Here is a 22,501-nt window from a genome sequence, read left to right as displayed (position 1 = left end):
AGAAATGCCTATCTATTCCCCTTACAATTGAATCCCCTATTACTATAGCTCTACCCCTCTTTTTCCTCCCATTCTGTGCAGCAGAGCCACCCCTGGTGCCAGGAAGTAGGCTGCTGCTGCCTTCCTCTGATAAGCCATCCCCCCCAACAGTACTCAAAGTGGTGTATCTGTTGGAGAGGGGGATGGCCACAGGGGACCCCTGCACTACCTGCCTGCGCCTTGTACTCTGCCTGTTGGTCACCCATTCCCTTTCTTCCTGTCCAACCTCTACCTGTGGTGTGTCCAACTCTGTAAATGTGCTATTCACGTTGTCCTGAGCATCGTGAACGCTCCAATATGTGTCCAATCACAGCTCCAGCGCCGCAATGCGGTCTATCAGTAGCTGCAGCTGGATGCACTTCCTGCACATGTAGTTGTCAGGGACACAGGAAGTGTCCATGAGTTCCCACATATTGCAGGAGGAGCAGATCACGGGGCCCGGCTGTCCTGCCATGACTTACCCTTTAATTAATTGAATTTAAATTAAATCAATCAATCCCACTAATTACACTACAGTTAACTGGTTTACCAACAGTCCCTGCTACACCAGAGAGACCTTAGAAACTATAAACCAGAGTTAAAGTTTAAAAAAAAAGAGAACTACTCACCAACCAAATACTCACCAACCAATCACTTACCTGCTTCCTGGTGACGTCACACTTTGATTACTTTTTACCTCTCTCCCCTGCTGTTGAACTGGTACGCTGCTCCTGACTCGCTGCCACCGGTTTGAACTGCCGCCGATGCTGTGTTCCCACACAGGCCCGCTCTAGTCGGGCTGCTCCTGACTCACTGCCACCGGTTTGAACTGCCGCCGATGCCGTGTTCCCACACAGGCCCGCTCTAGTCAGGCTGCTCCTGACTCACTGCCACCGGTTTGAACTGCCGCCGATGCTGTGTTCCCACACAGGCCGGCTCTAGTCGGGCTGCTCCTGACTCACTGCCACCGGTTTGAACTGCTGCCGATGCCGTGTTCCCACACAGGCCCGCTCTAGTCGGGCTGCTCCTGACTCACTGCCACCGGTTTGAACTGACGCCGAAGCCGTGTTCCCACACAGGCCCGCTCTAGTCGGACTGCTCCTGACTCACTGCCACCGGTTTGAACTGCCGCCGATGCCGTGTTCCCACACAGGCCCGCTCTAGTCAGGCTGCTCCTGACTCACTGCCACCGGTTTGAACTGCCGCCGATGCTGTGTTCCCACACAGGCCCGCTCTAGTCAGGCTGCTCCTGACTCACTGCCACCGGTTTGAACTGCTGCCGATGCCGTGTTCCCACACAGGCCCGCTCTAGTCGGGCTGCTCCTGACTCACTGCCACCGGTTTGAACTGCCGCCGATGCCGTGTTCCCACACAGGCCCGCTCTAGTCGGGCTGCTCCTGACTCACTGCCACAGGTTTGAACTGCCGCCGATGCTGTGTTGCATATGAATTATGGTCACAGGAGATACCTGAAGGCGACTGGTCAAACTCCAGTGAGAAATAACTCCTTGAAGACAGGAGGATAGGGAAGAAAATCTAGCGCAAAAGCAAATTTTTAATAATTTTCAATTAAAATAACATCTTTCTGTATAATAACTACTGATAATGAAACTACAACATAGATACCTCAATATCTAGTTCAAAATTGCTCCAGCAGATGGCAGCTAGGCTAAAGATTGCTTGAAGTTCAGCTGATGGGTACAATTTTCCAATAGAAAAAAAACTGCAAATGCTGGAATTCTGAAACAAAAAACCTAACACACTGGAGATAAAAAGTAGGTATTGTAGGAACTGGGGTTCCTAGCCGAAGAATTGAGATCGACTCAGAAAATCAAAAACAATAAAATTTAATGAACAAACGAATCTGTACAGGAAACTGTAGGATACAATGCAAATAGGTCTGGTCTGCTTGAAAGCCTCCCTGGAACTGCTAGCAGGTTCCAAGCTCTGACGTCATCACGTTCTTCCCGCTGTTGAGAGATCACGTGACGGACGGCATGACGTCATCACGCGAAGTACAGGAAAGAAGCCCTGGTACAGTTAACAGATACATTAAAGGTGCAGCCCCCAGCTGTACTACATTGCTGTAAAAGGAATTATATACAATTGTCCGTAATCCTCTGGTGGTTCCGCCACATGCGCCCCCCCCAGAATTGCTTTTAACAGAGAAGGTAAAGTGAGAAGGGGGTCTGACGAGTCTGTCCGACCGACTGTGATACCCCGGCAGCTGGAACAGAGCGCTAGAAGACGAACTGGCCGTTGGCTGTGGTTGGGATGATGCCGCAGGCGGAGGAGAAGAGGAGGCCGGCTGTGGTCGACCCGGTGAGGCGGGCACTGGCGACTCCGCAGATGACTGTGGCTGTACTGGACCGGCGGTGGACGACCATGACGAGGCAGCTGAGCGGTGACGACTGGTTCGCTCAGATCCAGATGCGCCGGTTTCAACCGGTCGATGGAGATGTGGTCAGGCTTACCGCCGACGTCGACTGTGAAGGACTTGTCACCTGACGAGATGACGCGGAACGGACCTGTGTAAGGCGGTTTGAGCGGGTTTTTGCGAGCATCCTGCCGAATGAACACGTATTCTGCGCTCTTAAGATCCACCGGGACATGGGAGCGCTGCAGGTCATGATGCGACGTAGGCACTGGGATGAAATTCCTAGCCGCTTCCTGGTGGCTGACGAGCTGCTGAGCTGGGGACCAGGGTTCCGTGTGAGGAGGAAGAAAATCGCCAGGCACTCTGAGTGGTTGGCCGTAAACCAGCTCTGCTGAAGAAGAATGCAGGTCGTCCTTGGGCGCCGTGCGAAGACCTAGCAGCACCCAAGGGAGCCTGTCCACCCAACTAGGCCCACGGAGACTAGCACGCAGTGCGGCTTTAAGGGACCTGTGGAATCTTTCACACAGACCGTTCGCCTGTGGATGGTAGGCGGTGGTACGATGAAGCTTGGTGCCCAAACCTTGAGCTACGGCGTTCCAAAGCTCAGAGGTAAATTGAGGCCCCCGGTTGGAGGAGATGTCAGCTGGTACCCCGAACCGAGCTACCCACGACGAGATGAAGGCTCTGGAGACGTCTGCCGCTGTGGTGGCAACCAAAGAAATTGCCTCTGGCCACCTGGTGGTGCGGTCTACCACGGTGAGGAGGTGAGTGTACCCGCGAGAGGAAGGGAGAGGACCAACCAGGTCCACGTGCACATGGTCGAATCGATGCTCCGGAACCGGAAAAGTGGCGACTGGGGCCTTAACATGGCGTTGTATCTTGGACTTCTGGCAACTCACGCAGGTATTGGTCCAGTCACGGACGTCGAGATGCATGCTCTTGCAGACGAATTTCTTTGCCATGAGTCGTTGTGACGCTCTCATGCCAAGGTGTGACAACCCGTGGATAGTGTCGAAAATTCTCCTGCGTCATTCGACTGGAACAATTGGACGTGGGACGCCCATCGAGATGTCACACAGGAGTGTGGTCCCTGCGGCCTGGAAACTGACATCAGCCACTTGTAAGCTGGAAGGTGCGGTCTGGTATGCCTGCACTTCAGGGTCTGCCTTCTGTTCTTTTGCCAAACCAACATAGTCGACTCCCAGGTGTACTGCGTGGAGCTGGGCGCGGGAGAGACAATCTGCCACCAGGTTGTCTTTGCCCGAGACATGTTGTATGTCGGTTGTAAATTCAGATATGTACATAAGATGACGTTGTTGCCGTGCCGACCATGGTTCTGCTGTCTTGGCCATCGCAAAAGTAAGTGGCTTGTGGTCTACAAAAGCCGTGAATGGGCATCCTTCCAGTAGGAAGCGAAAATGGCGGATGGCCAGAAACAATGCCAACAACTCCCTATCAACAGTGCTATACTTGCGTTCGTTCTTCCGCAATTGACGGCTGAAGAAAGCCAGTGGTTGCCCTGTGCCGTTGACCCACTGCTCCTGTACTGCCCCGATGGCATAATCAGATGCGTCGGTGGCAAGGGCAATGGTTGCGCCCAGAAGGGGATGTGCCAACATGGTCGCAGCAGCCAAAGCGTTCTTAGCGTTGAGGAAAGCCTGGTCCATCTGGGGTGTCCAATCGATCGGGTCTTTGCCCAATTTACCTTTGAGGGCCTCGTATAAAAGTTGCATCAACAATGCCGCCTTGGGGACGAACCGATGATAAAAATTGACCATTCCCAGAAATTCCTGGAGGGCCCTGACAGTCTGAGGAAGAGGGAACGAGGTGACAGCTTCCACCTTCGTGGCCAGCGGGACGGCGCCTTCTGAGGTGATTCTGTGTCCCAGAAAATCAATGCTGTGCATCCCAAACTGGCACTTCGCCGCGTTGATAATAAGGCCATGTTGGCTGAGATGAGAAAAAAGGGTGCGTAATGTGTTCTTTCGTGCTGTTACTGGCAATAAGGATGTCGTCTAGGTAGACTAAGATGAACGGCAGATCGCGCAACACGGAATCCATGTGACGTTGGAAGGCTTGTGCTGCATTCTTCAGCCCAAACGGCATACGAAGGAACTCAAAGAGCCCGAAAGGTGTGATGACGGCAGTTTTGGGGACGTCCTGAGGATGCACGGGCACTTGATGATAGCCTCGGACGAGGTTTACTTTGGAAAAGATGGAATTCCCTGCCAGATGGGCCGAAAAATCCTGAATGTGAGGAATTGGGTACCGATCCGGTGTGGTAGCCTCATTCAGGCGTCTGTAGTCGCCGCATGGTCGCCATCCGCTACCCGGCTTAGGAACAATGTGTAATGGCGAGGACCAAGGACTATTTGAACGTCGAATAATACCCAGGCGTTCCATTATATGGAACTCCGCCTTGGCGGCCGCGAGTTTACTGGGTCCCAGCCTTCGAGCTCTCGCATAAACGGGGGATCCTGTCATGGTAATGTGGTGCGCCACACCGTGCCTCGCGACTGAAGAAGAAAATGTGGGCCTGGTGAGCTCCGGGAACTCAGAAGATGAGAGAACTCATTTGGAGATGGGACTGCACAGGCAACTGACCAAGGCATCGCGGTGTTTTGGTGGCAGGGGACCGAGTGAAAAGTGGAGGCACTGATTAGCCGGCAGTGTCGGACGTCGACGAGAAACCCGTTTGCGCAGAAGAAATCTGCCCCCAGGATGGCCTGTGAGACTTTCGCCGTGATTAACTCCCAAACAAAACGTTGGCCGCCAAAACTCAACTGGACCCTACGCTTTCCGAACGTGCGAATGGCCGCACCATTGGCTGCCTCGAGGGGGGAACCTTGACCGCCGGATTGAAGATCTAGCTTCGACGCTGGTAGGATACTGCACTCGGAGCCAGTATCACAGAGAAAACGTCGCCCTGACAGGGATTCTGTAATGTATAGGAGTTTCCCTGCGGACCCGACGGTCATCGCAACTCCGGCGCGTCCCTTAGGCCTTATTGATCTTCTCAGAAACCGCTGGTTTGAGGTAGGGTTTTTTTGGGGTGAGAAACTGCAGGGCGGATGGCAATTTCTGGCCTTCGCACCGAAACGAGCGTGGAATGCACACCAGCCTGCAGGAGGAGTCGTCGGATTCGCTCTTGTGGGGGATGGGCGCCTCGTGGCTGCACAAGATTGTTGTGAGATGGTGAATATTTTATCCACTTCCGTGGCGAGTTCAGCACAATCCGTGATCTCGGAATTGGCCAAGGCCGTCTGTACTGGCTCTGGTAGTTGACAGAGAAACAGCTCGCGGAACAGAAAACATTGCGATTCCAAGCCCAAAAGCGTGAGCATTTGGCTCATGAGCTCTGAGGGTTTTGAGTCCCCGAGGCCGGGCATGGAGATAAGTCTGCGAGCGTGCTCCGACTTGGACAGACCGAAAATCTGCAGTAAACGTGCTTTTAAAGCTTCGTACTTGCCATCGTTCGGAGAATTCTTGAGGAGGCTGACGACCTGCGAGGCCGTGGCGCTGTCGAGGGCGGAGACCACGTAATAATAACGGGTCGAATCCGCTGCTACTCCCCGGATTGCAAATTGGGCTTCCGCCTGGAAAAACCACGCGGCTGGTTGTTGCTCCCAAAATTGCGGCAGTTTGAGGGTGATGGCGTTCGTGTCCATGATGTAACTTCAACGAAAATTGTTCGAAGAAATTGGGGTCACCAATGTAGGAACTGGGGTTCCTAGCCGAAGAATTGAGATCGACTCAGAAAATCAAAAACAATAAAATTTAATGAACAAACGAAGCTGTACAGGAAACTGTAGGATACAATGCAAATAGGTCTGGTCTGCTTGAAAGCCTCCCTGGAACTGCTAGCAGGTTCCGAGCTCAACTGCTAGCAGGTTCCGAGCTCTGACGTCATGACGTCATCACGCGGAGTACAGGAAAGAAGCCCTAGTACAGTTAACAGATACATTAAAGGTGCAGCCCCCAGCTGTACTACATTGCTGTAAAAGTAATTATATACAATTGTCCGTCATCCTCTAGTGGTTCCGCCACAGTATAATGTTTCATTTGATGCCCTGGACTTCACAGGCAGCACAGGGTGTTTATAAAAAGTAAACAACAGATTTAGCTAAATGTAGTTGCAACTTAGATAAGTCATAATTCTTTGAAAATACCTGTAAAAAATTAATTTGATAAACAAGATTGTTCGAGCTATGTAAACTGAGTATTGTTTTTTTTTTCCATAATACTCGCTCTTCTCAACAGTTAACATTATAATCCCTAGTCTAATGTCATTATCTTATAATGCTTCTGTTTCTATCATTAGGAAGATAGGAGTTCAAGTTTTTCTCAAAACTGTTATCAGTGATAATAGATTTAGGGCAGCAATGGTAAATGGATTAGGTCAGAAAAATTGGATATTTTCAGTGGCTAGAAGTGTGCATAAGATTTTCATGTATTCAAAGGGTTTGGATGACAGAAGTATAAAAAAACGTACAAGTTAGAAAGAGAAGGTGCTGGAAAAACAAAGTAGATGAATTGGCATCTGAAGAGGAAAGGCATTTTAGCTGTGTACCCTTCATCAAAACTGAAAACTCTCCGGCAAGCTCCTTCACAGAACAGAACAAAATGAGGATTTGGGATGGGACATAAGAGAAATAACATTGATAGTTTTTATGGAGAAGCTGGAAAGAGGTGAAAATTGGTATAGGAAGTATGAAGTTCCTAATAGAATAAATAGACATTAAAGGAACAAAAGTGAGATTATAACTCCCCCAACCACTTTGAAATTTGAAACTGGCACAAAGGAAATCAAAGTGACAATTAAATAATGCTGTAAATCAGCCACAGATTTAAAACAAAGAAATTGCGTTCTGAGGAGTGTTCATACCTGCAGTCTGCCTCCTCTACTCCCTGATGATGGGCCTACTGTGCGTCCCTGCCTCCAAGAAAATGAAAAAGATAGCTATGGTCTGAAGTTGTTGAAGTCAGTGTTCAGACCATAAGGCTACAGAAATCCCAGGAAAAAGATGAGATGAGATACAATTCCTGTAGCTGGCATGGATCTTCCAGGATTTAAATATGGGTAGAGAAATTTGTGTGGTTAGTGCCACGTGATGGCGTTAAAACGCCGTTCAGAGCTCCACTGCCAGCTGATAGATCCGTTTTGCCGGTAGCGCTGCCAGTAAACTCGATCACCAGGGACATCGCGATCATGACGTCAGTGAGTGTGCATCACTCACTTGACACCCGATCTCCCAACTTCGTTTTGGCCATTGAATTTACCGGCTGCAGAAAGCAGCAACAGCTTTGCGTGATGTGCAGCAGCAGGAAGCCGGGTCCAGCGACGCTATTTAAAGGGATCAGCACCAGTCACTCGCACCTGACCGGGTTTTGAAGTTTGAGTGGTTGTGTACTAATGCCTGCTACTGCAAGAGTATTCTTTAGTCATTTCGAGGTTATTTGGTATCGGAGTGTTCTGGGAAGTACAAAACTCCCTCATTTTTGAAACGTTTCAAACTACATACACTCGCTAAAAGTCATGGGGGCTGTACTGGCAGTCGACCTCACCCTCCAGGATCTACGACGGAGAGTGAAGGCAATGAGAAAGATGGGAACATGTGCCCAGAGGGAGGAGGAGGGAGGCCATCAGGGCTCTCGACAAGAGGCCTTACCCTCCAAGGGTCTTCCGACAGCACTTATCCTACCTTCAATTAAGCAAGGAGCAGTGTATTCACTTCAAGGAGGTGGTCATAGAACTGCCACCTCCTGCAACCAGACCTCCAACCTCAGACCAGGGTGACCACGGCTCTCCCACTGGCAGTCAAGGTCACTGTGGCCCTCAATTTTTTTCACCAGTGGCTCCTTCCAGTCTGCAGCAGGAGATATAGCTAACATCTCACAGTTCACCATCCATCGCTGCATCCGGGAAGTCACGGAGGCTCTCTACACCCGGAACAGGGACTACATTGGCTTTCCGATCACCCGAGAGCAGCAGGACGAGCGTTAATGTGGCTTTGCCAGGATAGCTTCCCCATGGTGCAGGGCGTCATCGACTGCACCCATATGGCTTTGCGGGCACCACATAACAATCCTGAGATCTTCCGTAACCGCAAAGGCTACCACTCACTTAATGTGCAGTTGGTATGCGACAACACACAGCGAATCTTCCATGTCAATGCCCGCTAGCCTGGCAGCAGCCACGATGCCATCATCCTGCGCCAGACCAGTGTGCCAGCACTCTTGCAACCACCACGTCTAGCTCAAGGGTGGATGCTCGGAGACGAGGGCTATCCGCTCTCCACCTGGCGCATGACTCCCCTCCACACCCCCAGCGCTCCTGCCGAGCACCCATATAATTAGAGCCACCAGGAACATCATCGAGCAGACCATCGGCCTACTGAAGCAACGGTTCCGCTGCCTTGCCCGCTCGGGAGGAGCCTTCCAGTATTCGCCAGAGCGGATGTCTCATTTCATGGTCTGCTGCATGTTCCACAACTTGGCCATCATGAGGGCCCAGCCCTTGCCACCAGGGATTGCAGGACCGCCTCAGGAAGAGGAGGAGGATGAGGAGGAGCGAGAGACACAGGAGGGAGGGAGGATGCAACCAGACAATCGGCCTTCCAGATGGGCAGTCCGTGACCAGCTCATCAGACTCTAATTCGAATGAATGAAACCCCAGATCCCCATTGCTCACCACATCCCCATCATAACATCCCTGTTACAGGCCATAGCACAGCGTCCTCCTGGATGCAAAGCTGAAATGAGAGAAATCACAAAAGATTCCAAACATAATTAATAAATTTATCTGTACACATATCACACATATTACATCAACACTATTAACTAATCACCCTTGTGCAATCCCTTAGTGCCTATCGTTTGCGTGCCTTTTCCTACTCTAGAGCTCCTCTGCAGTGCGCCCCCAGTGGCTGCAGCACGGCTGGTGGAAGGCTGCTGAGTTTCCGTGCGGGAGACTTCGACCAGCTCTGGACCTAGAAGGCCCGGCTGTAGACTGCACCACCTCGGCATGTGCGTCAGCCGTCTGGGCTGCCTGGATGACAGGCAGCGACGAGGGCAATGGCTGAGTGGCTGTGATGAGAGAGGGCAGCAGGTTCCTGCTCCACTGACCCACTGCCACTCTCCCGGGGCGGCACCTCAGCATTCCTAGCAATCTGTTGGAGCACAGATTTCTGGCCTGCTGTGATACCGTGAAAGCCCCAATCGCAGCAGTCAGAGCTTGGGTGGCATCATGCGGAGACTGCATAAGAGCAGTTTGAGCTTCTGCTGCAGCACTAAGACGCTGTGTCGCTTCCGCCTGTGCTGCAATGGAAGCTGCGACATCGCTCATCATGCGCACCATCACGTCTGGGTCGCCACAGTCTCTCTGGGACTGTACCATCATTTACAGACTGGAACTGATGGGCTGCACGCTCAGCACAGAGCCTTGTGCAATGTTGGAGGCGGACTCCTCCATGCTCCTTGCCATTGCTGAGAAGCTCTCTGGCAGCCTTGCCATTGCACCTATCCTCTCCGTGTGCATGCCCATCATCTTTCTTCTAAAATCTTCCCTATCGAGGTCCTCATCCGAGTCCTGTAGAGCAGAACTCATCTGTGAACTCGCCCTCTGGGGAGCTGGCCCCGAGCTACCCTTTTCCCCTGGCCTTGCTGCAGCCCACTCGTGCCCGGTGCCTCACCCTGTGCAGATCCTCCTGCCACTACACTAACATCTAAAGAACGAGTAGTGCCAGTATCTGAGCTGGTGTCTGCGAGTGACGGATGCAGTGATGCGGTGTCTTCTTCCTCCTCCTCTTCTCCTCACTCACTCTCTGTGGTGTCCTCAGGGACAGGCTGCTCAGGTGCTTGCTGATTATCAAAGTAGAAAGGCACAAGAATCGGGTTATGGTGAGGGGAGGGGGGCAGGAAGGCAAAAATGCATGCATACTGCATGAGTAGCTTGAAAGTGAGAAAAGATTGTGGGCTGAGGGGGAAGTGGGATGTGAGAAGGAGTAGGAATGAACATACCATTGTTGTCCCCAAGGGGTCAACGTCACCAGTGGCCATGGTGCCCACAACCTGACGCCCAATGATGTCCAGCACTCTACTCTCCAGCTGTCTCAGCTGTTCAGTGTGGGCTTGGCCCCCGCCTGTCCACTCCTGCTCCCTCCGGTTGTGAGCCACCTTGGCCTGCAAGAGAAAGGAAAGTGTGTGAGTGAGTGTGGTGCAATGTGTTTGAGTGATATGCCTGCCATAGTTGAATAGCTGTCATTGTGTGCAAGGTGTGAGATGTGGGTGTAAGTATTGCTAAGTAGAGATTGTTGGTGGGTGTGTGGTGCATTGAGCAGTGTGTGAAGCTTGTGGTACAGATGGTGATATGTAGCATTTGTTGAAGCCTTCACTCACCCTGACCATCCATGTGAGGTCATTAAACCACTTCCTGCACTGTGTGTGGGTCCTGGGAACCACAGTGCTGCCCGTCACGTGTTGTGCCACCTCTCTCCACATAGTCCGGCAGACTTGTGGCGGGGGCCTCATGCCAGTTGTCAGGTACAGGACCGCCCGCCTTCTCTCGACCGCGAAAACCAAAGCCTCCCTGGGGCGACGATCTGCCATCACGATTTGTTAGTAACTCATCCTTTTGCTTCTTCTTAGGATTGTTGGGGCAGCTGCACACCCAACAATGCTGAGAATGAGGTGCTGCAGCATCAATGGACCTCCCCTTTAAGTAGTGAAAAAAGCCTGTGGCAACCTTGACTTTCAATTAGACTGCCCCCAATATTGGTCCAACTTTTCCATGTAACGCCAATGAGCTTGGGTTTTTAGACTAGAAACATGACTGCAATCATTTTAATGAGTGTGCAGGAATTTTGCGTGCATTCTAGACGATTTTCAGGTGGTGCTACTTAACCAATTTTAGTCTAAACACTGCCCATTTCTTGGCTATAATGAATTACTACCCCATGTTCTCTTAAAAATAATATGCGCATAGTCCAGTTTCGGAGCAAATCATCATTGGGGTAGTGCTGGATAGTTCCTTTTTGTAGTGAGGGGGAAGTGGGATGTGAGAAGGAGTAGGAATGAACATACCAGTGTTTAAGAAGATAGGTTACTAATCCATGATGCTGTTCTCACAAGGGTTGAAATCCCATTCTCGTCAATAGGGCTGTGCTGGATATTTATATTGTAGCATTGCATCCATTTCATGCTTCTTTATTTTAGTTTACCTGAGCATTGCCCCTAAGGACAAAGAGAAAATCCATGTTAATATTGCAATGATTGGCCATGTGGACTCTTGTGAAGGAAATGAGTGCATATATTAAGATTGGCTACATTACTGCTGAGGTGGGTCTTGTACCAATCTCTGGATGGCATAGGGACAACATGCTGGAACCTGGCAAAAAAAATTCCCTGGTTCAAAGGTTGGAAAATAAATCCGAAGAAAGACTGCTTTTCGTAGTATCCTGTTGGAAGCTCCAGATTTCTATTCCCAGCAATTCCTGGTCTAAATGTGTGTGGACAGCAGGTTGTAGTTGAAAAGTCTGCTACTGCTCACATGAATATGTGTCACTTGAATAAATTACCAGAAGGCAAGCATCACCTTTGGAACATACCGCTGACTCCACATCTTCGGGGAGGGAGATAACGGGTGCCTTTGACGTAGATTAAAATGGTGTGGGTTAAGTTAACACATTTGTTTGGCAAATCCACTTCAACCATTCTTAAATTATGTGACAAAAATTATTGAGCTACTAGTTGAACTACCATGGCATTGCACACTGGTCAAGACCAAGTGCAGTATTCAAGGCAAGCGTGGTTAGAGGCTAGATGGAGTAACTGGACCGGGGAAGGAGATGGGTGAGGAGGCATATGGGCGAAGGAGGAGAACAGAGGGTAAGAGGAGGGGTGTGGGAGGTGGACCGAGAAGAGGAAGAAAACAGGTGGGTAAATGAGGATGGGGAGGTGAGGCAGGTGGGTGTGGGCGCAGGATAAGTGGGGATAGGAGGAGGAGGCGGATGGGGAATGGGGAGGGGAAAATCAAAGGCGGGTGAGCTAGCCCTTCTATCCACGGGGATGATTTTCCTATTGGGACGGTTGGTAATGGAAACCATTATTATGCACATGTTGGGGGGACGAAATAATAGTCCAAGCCCAATAAAGTTCTTGTTAGAAGAGCATTAGTCTTAATTTTCTTCTGTGCTGGAGGCGGTAGCAAGCCAGAAGATTTTTTTATTTGGGTGGGCTCAAAAGATGTGCACACAGAGGGGTGGTTCAAGGTCGGGTTGTTTTTTCTGTGGTGATTACAGCACAAGTTTTCTTGCAGGTTGGTTGGGGTGGGAGGAGCAGTGGGTCACAATTATTTGTAGTGTGGAGGGAAGCAGGTCCAATTTTATTCCGTGGGAGTGGTAGAGGTTCCAAATCTCCTGTTTTGGGGTGGTCAAGGCTAGATTTTCATTTTAGGTGGGAGAGATGCCATGATTTGATCATACTTGCTTATTGTCCTATTGCTGGGTTAGATTGCATGGTTTTGATTCTGACCCAGTGTTAATTAGAGTGAGAGGAGGCTCTTGTGCAGTATAAACAACGGCATAGACCAGTTGGGCCGAATGACCTATTTCTGTGGTGTAGGTTCTACGTAAAATGTCATAGCTGTTGATGCAGTAATCTTTTCACTTGTTTCTTTAATGGCAGGTTTTAACAGAAGCTTTACTGATGGCTGTCATCAAGAAGCTGAAGGCTGAGAAAACAACCCTTGATGGTAACTGTCTTCAGGCACTTTCTCGAGTTTATGTTGCAATCTGCCGACAACAAGGAGATCTTGAAAGAGCTCGTCTCCTTTCCTACAGTATCTTAAAGGAAGGTAAGAAGCTGAACCATCTGAATTGCATAATGACACTGATGCAAAATGAACTAATGGAATATGTTATTTTGGATGCCCTAGTGAAATTATAATTGGTGGCATTAATCAGATCCCCCCCTCAGTAAGTAAAATCATTCCTTATTAAATACATTTCAGTTTGAGCCCATTAACCCTATTCCTATTAACTAGGGTTATTAGGGCTATTTTGAATATAATTCTAATTTGTATTGGAGATTAGGGAAAATTCATAGCTCTGTATTCCAGGTAAAATAGGGCAGGGGATTGCAAGAGTTTCATAATCGTGGCCCTCCCTTTATACCCTCCCCTCCACCATTTAGTATTTACAGAAACTTTTATCATCTGGTGGAAAGAGAGGAAAGGCTGCAGTCAATCTGCAAAGACCATAAATCTGCAAATTTTCTCTTTGCATCCCTCCACAGGGATGCATATGGTCACTCTCCGCCTCCTCCCTTTACATTATTTACATTACTTGAATGTGTGTTGGGGGAAAGAAAAGATTTTAAAAGTGGTAGAATCTGCTTAGAAATGCTTTTTATTGATTTTTTTTTTTAAAGTGAAGTGCAGAACTTCAGGATACTCTTTTAGCAAACTGAAGTAGGATTGTTTTTTTCATTGCCTTAGTTTATAACCACCAGTCACATTGCAGGACATGTCTTATATTGGAGTCTTTAATATATCAATGTCTTCATATATCGAAGTTTTTGGCGTGTTCTGGTCCCTATGATTAAATTGTTTTGAAGTTTACTCCAGTATTTCCCCTCACCTCTCTACTGTGGCGTTGTGTCCCACTTTCTCGGACTGCCTGAAAGCTTAGTACAATAACTATAGCCCTAAACCTAGTCCGAAGTCTACTCCAGTGCCGGTCTGCTGATCTTCCCTCTTTGCTGGTCAGCATGTGTTCTAAAATCCACTTGTGAAGAAGCAACGTTGAGAGCAGATGTTTCCTACGTTACTGGGCCCCTGCAAATTCAAACAGATGAATCTAGTGCAAACCCAGCAGGATAGCATAGCACTAACTGTTCAAACTCCCAGTATCACACTGACTCTTCCTATGCTGCGTAGAGTCAGACAGGGGAGGATGGCATATTGTACGCTGACCAGGAGTCGGAGAATGGAGAGCAAGAGACTGAAGTCAGAGTACGACGCTGCGACAACATTGATGTTAGGTGAGATTCATGAATACTAAATACCTTTCCCTGTAGCAAATACAAGCAACCTACGAGTGCAGATAGAATCATAGAATGGTACAGCACAGAAGGAGGCCATTTGGCCCGTTGAGCCCGTGCCGGTTCTCTGCACGAGCACTTCAGCTAGTCCCACTCCCCCGCCCTTTCCCTGTAGCCCTGCAAAAAAAATTCTTTCAGGTACTTATCCTATTCCCTTTTGAAAGCCGCAATTGAGTCTGCCTTCACCACCCTTTCCGGGAGTGCATTCCAGATCATAACCACTAGCTGCGTAAAAAAGTTTTTCCTCATGTCGCCTTTGGTTCTTCTGCCAATCACCTTAAATCTGTGTCCTCTGGTTCTCGAGCCTTCCACCAATGGGAACAGTTACTCTCTATCTACTCTGTCTAGACCCCACATGATTTTGAACACCTCTATCCAATCTCCTCTCAACCTTCTCTGTTTTAAGGAGAACAACCCCAGCTTCTCCAGCCTAGCCGTGTAACTGAAGTCCCTGATCCCTGGAAGCATTCTTGTAAATCTTTTCTGCACCCTCTCTATGGCCTTCACATCCTTCCTAAAGTGCGGTGCCCAGAATTGGACACAATACTCCAGTTGAGGCCGAAGTAGTGTTTTATAAAGCAAAAAGCAAAATACTGCGGATGCTGGAAAATCTAAAATAAAAACATGAAATGCTGAAAATACTCAGCAGGTCAGACATCATCTGTGGAGAGAGAAACAGAGTTAATGCTTCAGGTCGATGACCCTTCGTCAGAACTGGAAAAAGTTAGAGATGTACCAGATTTTTGTGCAAGTGCAGGGGGAGGGGAGGAAAGAACAAAAGGGAAGATCTGCGATAGGGTGGAAGGCAGGAGTGATTAAATAACAACAGGGGTGATGGTGCAAGGCAAAGGGAGATGGTAATAGGACAAGTAAAGAAACAAAAGATGAGTCTAGATGAGGTGTAAATGGGAATGGTATAATCATCAACAGCTGCCATGTGGAAAAAAATGTAGGGGCAGAGGTTATGGTCTGAAATTGTTGAACTCGATGTTGAGTCCAGAAGGCTGTAAAGTGCCTAATGTTCCTCGACCTTACCTCAACCTTACGTTGAGCTTCGTTGGAACAGTGCAAGAGGCCGAGGACGGAGAGGTCAGAGTGGGAGTGGAGCGGAGAATTAAAGTGACAGGCGACCGGAAGCTCGGGGTCATGTTTACGGACTGAACAGAGGTATGAGGGAATCCAAAAGTCTTCTATAGGCATATAAATAGTAAACGGGTAGTAAGAGAAGGAGTGGGGCTGTTTAGGGACCAAAATGATGAGTGAGTCTAGACCAGAAGTGAAAATTTTTGATATTTTGAAGTTTTTGCCAAGTACCTCAGACTTTGATATATTGAGACTCCGGTGTATTTCAAACACTATCAGAAACAATTTGAAAGGAAGAAACATACAATGTTTTTATTCAACTGGAATTACTCTTTCGTAAGGTATGAAGTAGATGTCTAAAATTCTGCTTTTCTGAATGTCTTACAACACTGAATTCTGCTTGGTGCGTAGTTCAGTTTTGTTTCATCTCATCTGAATTTTTTTTATTGCAATTCCACATGTCGTGTAAGCGTGCAGGTCATCGATTTATACTGTCCTGCTTACAGCACACACCAACCTTACTGTTTGGTAATACTGTTTTTTCCAGACTTTCCAGATTCAAGCAAACTGTTGTTGCTCATCATAAGTGTTTGGCAGAATATATTTTCTATGCAAGGACCAGTTAATAAAGCTATGCAAGCTGTTGTCAAGCAACGTGCCAAAGGAGACGTTCTGAATTGTTTGAGCGCGTACCTCAACTGGGAGAAGGTACTGTCTCTTTTTCAGTCTGATATTGCATTGTGAAAATCTTTCTTTGGTTTGCTAGTAGTAGCCAGAATCTTCCACATTTTACAGTCATACTTTCCTTCTGTGTTTTTAACATGAGAAAACATGTTTACCAATGAATTTATCAGTCAGATAAGTAGACACATATCTCATTTGTAGTTTTGATGTAGGAAACTAAAAGGTAATATCACATTAGCTGCAGGCTGTTGTTAAGCCATAGCTTTGCTGCTTTCAATGTCAGCAGTGATATAATTATCATGTGCAACTTCCTTTAGTGTATCCTGACCTACTGCGTAACAGAATTCCACTCTATTTAAAGGAGTAATGTCCTTTGCTAAGATATTGTCAAAGGCAGAATAACAAATATTCTAAATTGGTCCCCAACAGTATGATAATTAAAAATGCAGAAGAAAAATGATAGACCTCCCTCATTTGTAGCCTGGGGTCTGCAGCACATTTAGCCGCTAGAGAACGATAGCATAGTAGTAATCTCACTGGGCTAGTAATCCAGAGGCCTGGACTAATGATCCAGAGACGTGAGTTCAAATCCCACCAGGGAATTTAAATTCAGTTAATTAAATAAATCTGGAATAAAAAGCTAGTAATGGTAACTATGGAACTATCGGATTGTCGTAAAATCCCATCTGGTTCACTAATGCCCTTTAGGGAAGGAAATCTTCTGTCCTTACCTGGTCTGGCCTATATGTGACTCCAGACCCACAGCAATGTGATTGACTCTTAACTGCCCTCTGAAATGGCCTAGCAAGTCACTCTGTTGTAACTAACCGCTGCGAAACACTGAAGTTAGTCCTACCCCGGATCAGGCGTATTCCTCAGATGTTCACTTTCAACTAAAGTTTGAGGTAGCCGAATCCTAAAGACGCTAAATTGGGTCTAAAGGTCTGGACTATCTCTCCCTAAAGGAAAGGAACAACCTGAAAATGTTATTGTCCTCCAGATAGCACTTTCAATAAGTTTAGCTAGACTGTAACGTTCCAGATATTATGAAGGCCCAGAAAACTCCCCCAGAATTCTGCAACTTCTCCCCAAAGAGTATACAGAGATTGAGTTTGCAAGTTTGATACAGAAGTTTTATGTGAGACGATTCTAAGAATATATAGATTTATTAAAGAACCAACATGTAATTTACAGTTGGTGAGTCAATCGCAGCATTAACTGTTCCAAAAAGAGAGAGCTTACAATTCTATTATCAGAGAACCTTACTCTCAAATCTTAACTTCGCTGCAGTTTTACAGTTCTTAGTGTTCTACAGGATATCCACCAAAATCAAATACCTTTTGATCCCCGAGGTACAAAGAGTTGGAGACTTACAGAGCCGCCTCTGAAGCCGAGAATCGCTTTGCCCCTTTAAAGCGAGTCTACTATCCCATTTGAGAGTTCAATATTTATACCCTTTTCCAGTGGTATTTCCTTTAAGGTTTTCTGCTGATGTAAGCTAATTATCTCTAGTCATTTTTCTGCTGACCCCTGCAGTTCTTACAGTCACCTCAGCTGGTAGCATTCTCTAGGTGTTCTAAGTTTACCATAAAAAACGGTGTAATGGCAGGTGTGTTTTACTTGATGCCATTTTTATGAAGGCCGATGTTTCTTTTATGTGCCTCTTTACAAAGTGTAAGTTAGAACACCTTAACGAGGGTGAACCATTGACTCATTCCAAAAGGTTCAGCCTACCGGAGCCTTTAACCTTCTGTTTCAATAAGGTTATTGATTCAGTGTCAACAACTATCTTATCTCTATCGCCAGAATGCTATCACAGCTTTTTCATAGTTAGGTTTCTAGATTTCCAGACCAAGTTTGTCATGTTTTAATAAGGCCAGAATTCTTTCATAGAATGGTGTATTTTTCTGAATAGGTTATATGGCTTATTCCTTCACAACACAATAATAAGAATGAAACCGGATAGACCACTGCAATGGCACACCCAGCCCAGTCGACCGTGCAAAGTCCTCCTCACCAACATCTGGGGACTTGTGCCAAAATTGGGAGAGCTGTCTCACAGACTAGTCAAGCAACAGCCTGATATAGTCATACTCACAGAAACATACCCTTCAGCCAATGTCCCAAACTCTTCCACCACCATCCCTGGGTATGTCCTGTCCCACCGTCAGGACAGACCCACCAAGGGTGGTGGCACAGTGGTATACAGTCGGGAAGGAATGGCCCTGGGAGTCCTCAACATTGATTCCGGACCTCATGAATCTCATGGCTTCAGGTCAAACATGGGCAAGGAAACCTCCTGCTGATTACCACCTACCGCCCTCCCTCAGCTGATGAATCAGTACTCCTCCATGTTGAACACCACTTGGAAGAAGCACTGAGAGTAGCAAGGGCACAGAATGTACTCTAGGTGGGGGACTTCAATGTCCATCACCAAGAGTGGCTCGGTAGCACCACTGCTGACCGAGTCCTGAAGGACGTAACTGCCAATCTGGGCCTGCGACAGGTGGTGTGAGAACCAACAGGAGGGGAAAAACCTACTTGACCTCGTCCTCACCAATCTATCTGTCGCAGATGCATCTGTCCATCACAGTATTGGTAGCTGTGACCACCGCACAGTCATTGCAAAGATGAAGTCCCGTCTTCACATTGAGGATACCCTCCATCATGTTGTTTGGCACTACTACCATGCTAAATGGGATAGATTCAGAACAGATCTAGCAGCTCAAAACTGGGCACCCATGAGGCGCTGTGGGCCATATGCAACAGCAGAATTGTATTCCACCACAATCTGTAATCTCATGGCCCGGCATATCCCTCACTCTACCATTACCATCAAGCCAGGGGACCAACCTGTAGAAGAACATGCCAGGAGCAGCAGCAGGCGTACCTAAAAAGGTGTCAACCTGGGGAAGTTGCAACACAGGACTACATGCATGCTAAAAAGCAGAAGCAGCATGCTATAGACAGCGATCCCACAATCAACGGATCAGATCAAAGCTCGGCAGCCTTGCACATCCAGTCGTGAATGCTGGTGGACCATTAAATAACTAACTGGAGGAGAAGGCTCTATGAATATCCCCATTCTCAGTGACGGTGGAGCCCAGCACGTGAGGGCAAAAGACAAGGCTGATGCGTTTGCAACCATCTTCAGCCAGAAGTGCCGAGTGGATGATCCATATCGGCCTCCTCCTGAGGTCCCCACCATCACAGCAGCCAGTCTTCAGCCAATTCGACTCACTCCACATGATATCAAGAAACGGCTGAGCGCACTGGAAAGGCTTTGGGCCCCGACAACATCCCGGCTATCGTGCTGAAGGCTTGTGCTCCAGACCTAGCCGCGTCTCTAGCCAAGCTGTTCCAGTACAGCTACAACACTGGCATTTATCCGATAATGTGGAAAACTGCCCAGGTATGTCCTGTCCACAAAAAGCAGGACAAATCTAACCTGGCCAATTATCTCCCCATCAATCTACTCTCAATCATCAGCAAAGTGATGGACGGTGTTGTCGACAGTGCTATCAAGCGGCACTTACTCGCCAATAACCTGCTCACTGATGCCCAGTTTGGGTTCCGCCAAGACCACGCGGCTGCCGACCTCATTACAGCCTTGGTGCAAACATGGACAAAGGAGTTGAATTCCAGAGGTGAGGTGAGAGTGACTGCCCTCGACACCAAGGCAGAATTTGACCGAGTGTGGCATCAAGGAGCCCTAGTAAAACTGAAGTCAATGGGAATCGGGGGGTAACGCGCCACTGGCTAGAGTCATACCTAGCACAAAGGAAGATGGTTGTGGTGGTTGAAGATTAATCATCACAGCCCCAGGACATCGCTGCAGGAGTTCCTCAGGGCAGTGTCCTATGCCCAACCATCTCCAGCTGCTTCATCAATGACCTTTCTTCCAACATAAGGTCAGAAATGGGGATATTCACTGATGACTGCACAGTGTTCAGCGCCATTCACAACTCCTCAGATATTGAAGCAGTCCATGCCCACGTGCAACAAGACCTGGACGACGTATGGGCTTGTGGCAGGTAAAATTCGCGCCACAGAAGTGCCAGGCAATGACTATCTCCAACAAGCAAGAGTCTAATCACCTCCCCTTGACATTCAATGGCATTACCATCACCAAAACCCCCACCATCAACATCCTGGGGGTCACCATTGACCAGAAACTTAACTGGACCAGCCACATAAATACTCTGGCAGCAAGAGCAGGGCAGAGGCTAGGTATTCTGCGGCGAGTGTCTCACCTCCTGACTCCCCAAAGCCTTTCAGCAACCTACAAGGCACAAGTAAGGAGTGTGATGGAATACTCTCTCTTTGCCTGGATGAGTGTAGCTCCAGCAGCACTCAAGAAGCTCGACACCATCCAGGACAAAGCAGCCTGCTTAATTGGCACTCCATCCACCACCTTAAACATTCACTCCCTCCACCGCCGGCGTACCGTGGCTGCAGTGTGTACCATCTACAAGATACACTGCAGCAACTCCCAAACCCGCCACCTCTTCCACCTAGAAGGACAAGGCAGCAGGCGCAAGGGAACACCACCGCATCCAAGTTCCCCTCCAAGTCACACACCATCCTGATTTAGAAGTATATCGCTGATCTTTCATCGTCGCTGGGTCAAAATCCTGAAACTCCCTACCTAACAGCATTGTGGGAGTACCTTCACCACACGGACTGCAGTGGTTCAAGAAGGCGACTTAGCACCACCTTCTCGAGAGCAATTAGGGATGGGAAATAAATGCTGGCCTTGCCAGCAATGCCCACATCCCATAAAAAAACGAATACAAAAATACTGACCTACTCAAGTGTTCCCTGGGAGAAGGGGCATATGTAGACAAATCTCAGTAATTGTAGCTTCTTGTTACTTCCTGAGGTCAATCAGACAGCAGTTGTAACTGCTTATAAATTTCTGGCTTCAGGTGAGAAGATTCTATTATGTAATGGTTGGTGTTTTCCCTTTTTCTGTTCAAAAAACAATTGTTTCTCATCTGTGACAAATTGAAACACTTTGAAGTGTGACAGACGTGCGCTAGATGCGAGACTTTTTATAGTATAGATTTGCTTTCAGCAGTATAAAACTACCATGTTGCCAGGGTTGTCATTGCACACAGGGAATCGAGATTAAGTGTCCTCCTCAAGTCAAGTTGGGTTAAAGACAGGTTATTACTGAAGGGCTGTGACACTGGTGGCTGGAAGAGATTATGGAGAAAGCTTTAACGCTGTGGGGATGGTTGGGGGAGGGAGAAGATAGAGCAAAGTGAGAAGAGAAGGACGGAAAAACTGGGCCGGTGGAGAGGGTTGGGGAGGTTGTGCGGTTTGAGTCCAGGTTGCATTTTTGTGCCAGTATTGAGAGGGGTGTGAATAGTGTGGTCTAAGGTGTCAGGCCAAATTACATTGCAGGAAGGAGTAATTATGGGCAGGATAGCTATTTCACGAAGGGGAACTAATTTGTTGGGGATGAAATTTGTTGTCAGTTTGGCTGGGGAAGGAGGTACTACTTGGGGCTGGATTTCAATCTCGATGGGGTGAAAGGTTGGCGGGTCAGGGCCTAATTTCAATTTGGGTGGGCACAATTCGATCTAACAAGGAGTTATACAGGTCACATGGAGGAAACTCTGTTTAGGTGTAAGGATGACAAACATGTTGGCATGTTCTGCTATCAACATGATGGGGGAGAAGGAAATATTCAGGTCTACATTACAGTCTGTGAGGGTTGGGGACATGGTAGGTAAGTTTAGAATGACTGGTTTGGCTTGTATAACATCAGGTGTATTTCATTGGAAGGATAGAGATATGATTTTCTCGTTGAATATCTGCATTCCTGGAAAGTTTCAGGAGTCAGTCAGCAAGGGTGTAGTGCTCAAATAATTTTGGCGACGGTCAGGAAAGATGAGTTAAGGTTGGAGAGCTGAATGTGATTCTGTGCAGGAACATTCTCTTCTGTGACCATTATAGGGAGGGGTATGAGAGTTACAGTGTGGTTGAGTCCTAATTGACACTACATTCTGGGTAGTTTTATGCTGTAGGTATTATGAACTGGAAACTATGTTGAGACTGGTCACATTTATTTTATGTATGGCTGTTGCAGCAATCAGTGTTGCTGACGTTTTATTGAGGGCCATAATCCCACCTTGGTTAACATCCAACAGTTGGGCAGGCCAAGAATGTTTGCCCAGAAGCACATATAGCAGCAAACCTCCCAAGGGCTGCAGGTGGATCATAAAATGATACA

At 47.9% G+C, this 22,501-nt stretch overlaps 1 protein-coding gene across 1 annotated transcript in view; it reads left to right on the top strand.

Moving 5' to 3' along the window:
- Positions 1-22,501, top strand: part of ice1 (KIAA0947-like (H. sapiens)) — a 160,586-nt gene that overhangs the window by 108,891 nt on the left and 29,194 nt on the right. Inside the window, exons 14-15 of the mRNA XM_085988719.1 lie at positions 13,078-13,246; positions 16,124-16,284. Of these exons, the coding sequence (XP_085844845.1) occupies positions 13,078-13,246; positions 16,124-16,284 (330 nt within the window). The remainder of the gene's footprint in view (positions 1-13,077; positions 13,247-16,123; positions 16,285-22,501) is intronic.

Source organism: Somniosus microcephalus, chromosome 5, assembly GCF_052327205.1.
Source record: "Somniosus microcephalus isolate GS21.2 chromosome 5, FLI_Smic_1.0, whole genome shotgun sequence".
Classification (NCBI taxonomy): Eukaryota; Metazoa; Chordata; class Chondrichthyes; order Squaliformes; family Somniosidae; genus Somniosus; species Somniosus microcephalus.
Note: the sequence above shows the minus strand (reverse complement) of the source record. Positions and strands in the feature narration are given on the sequence as shown.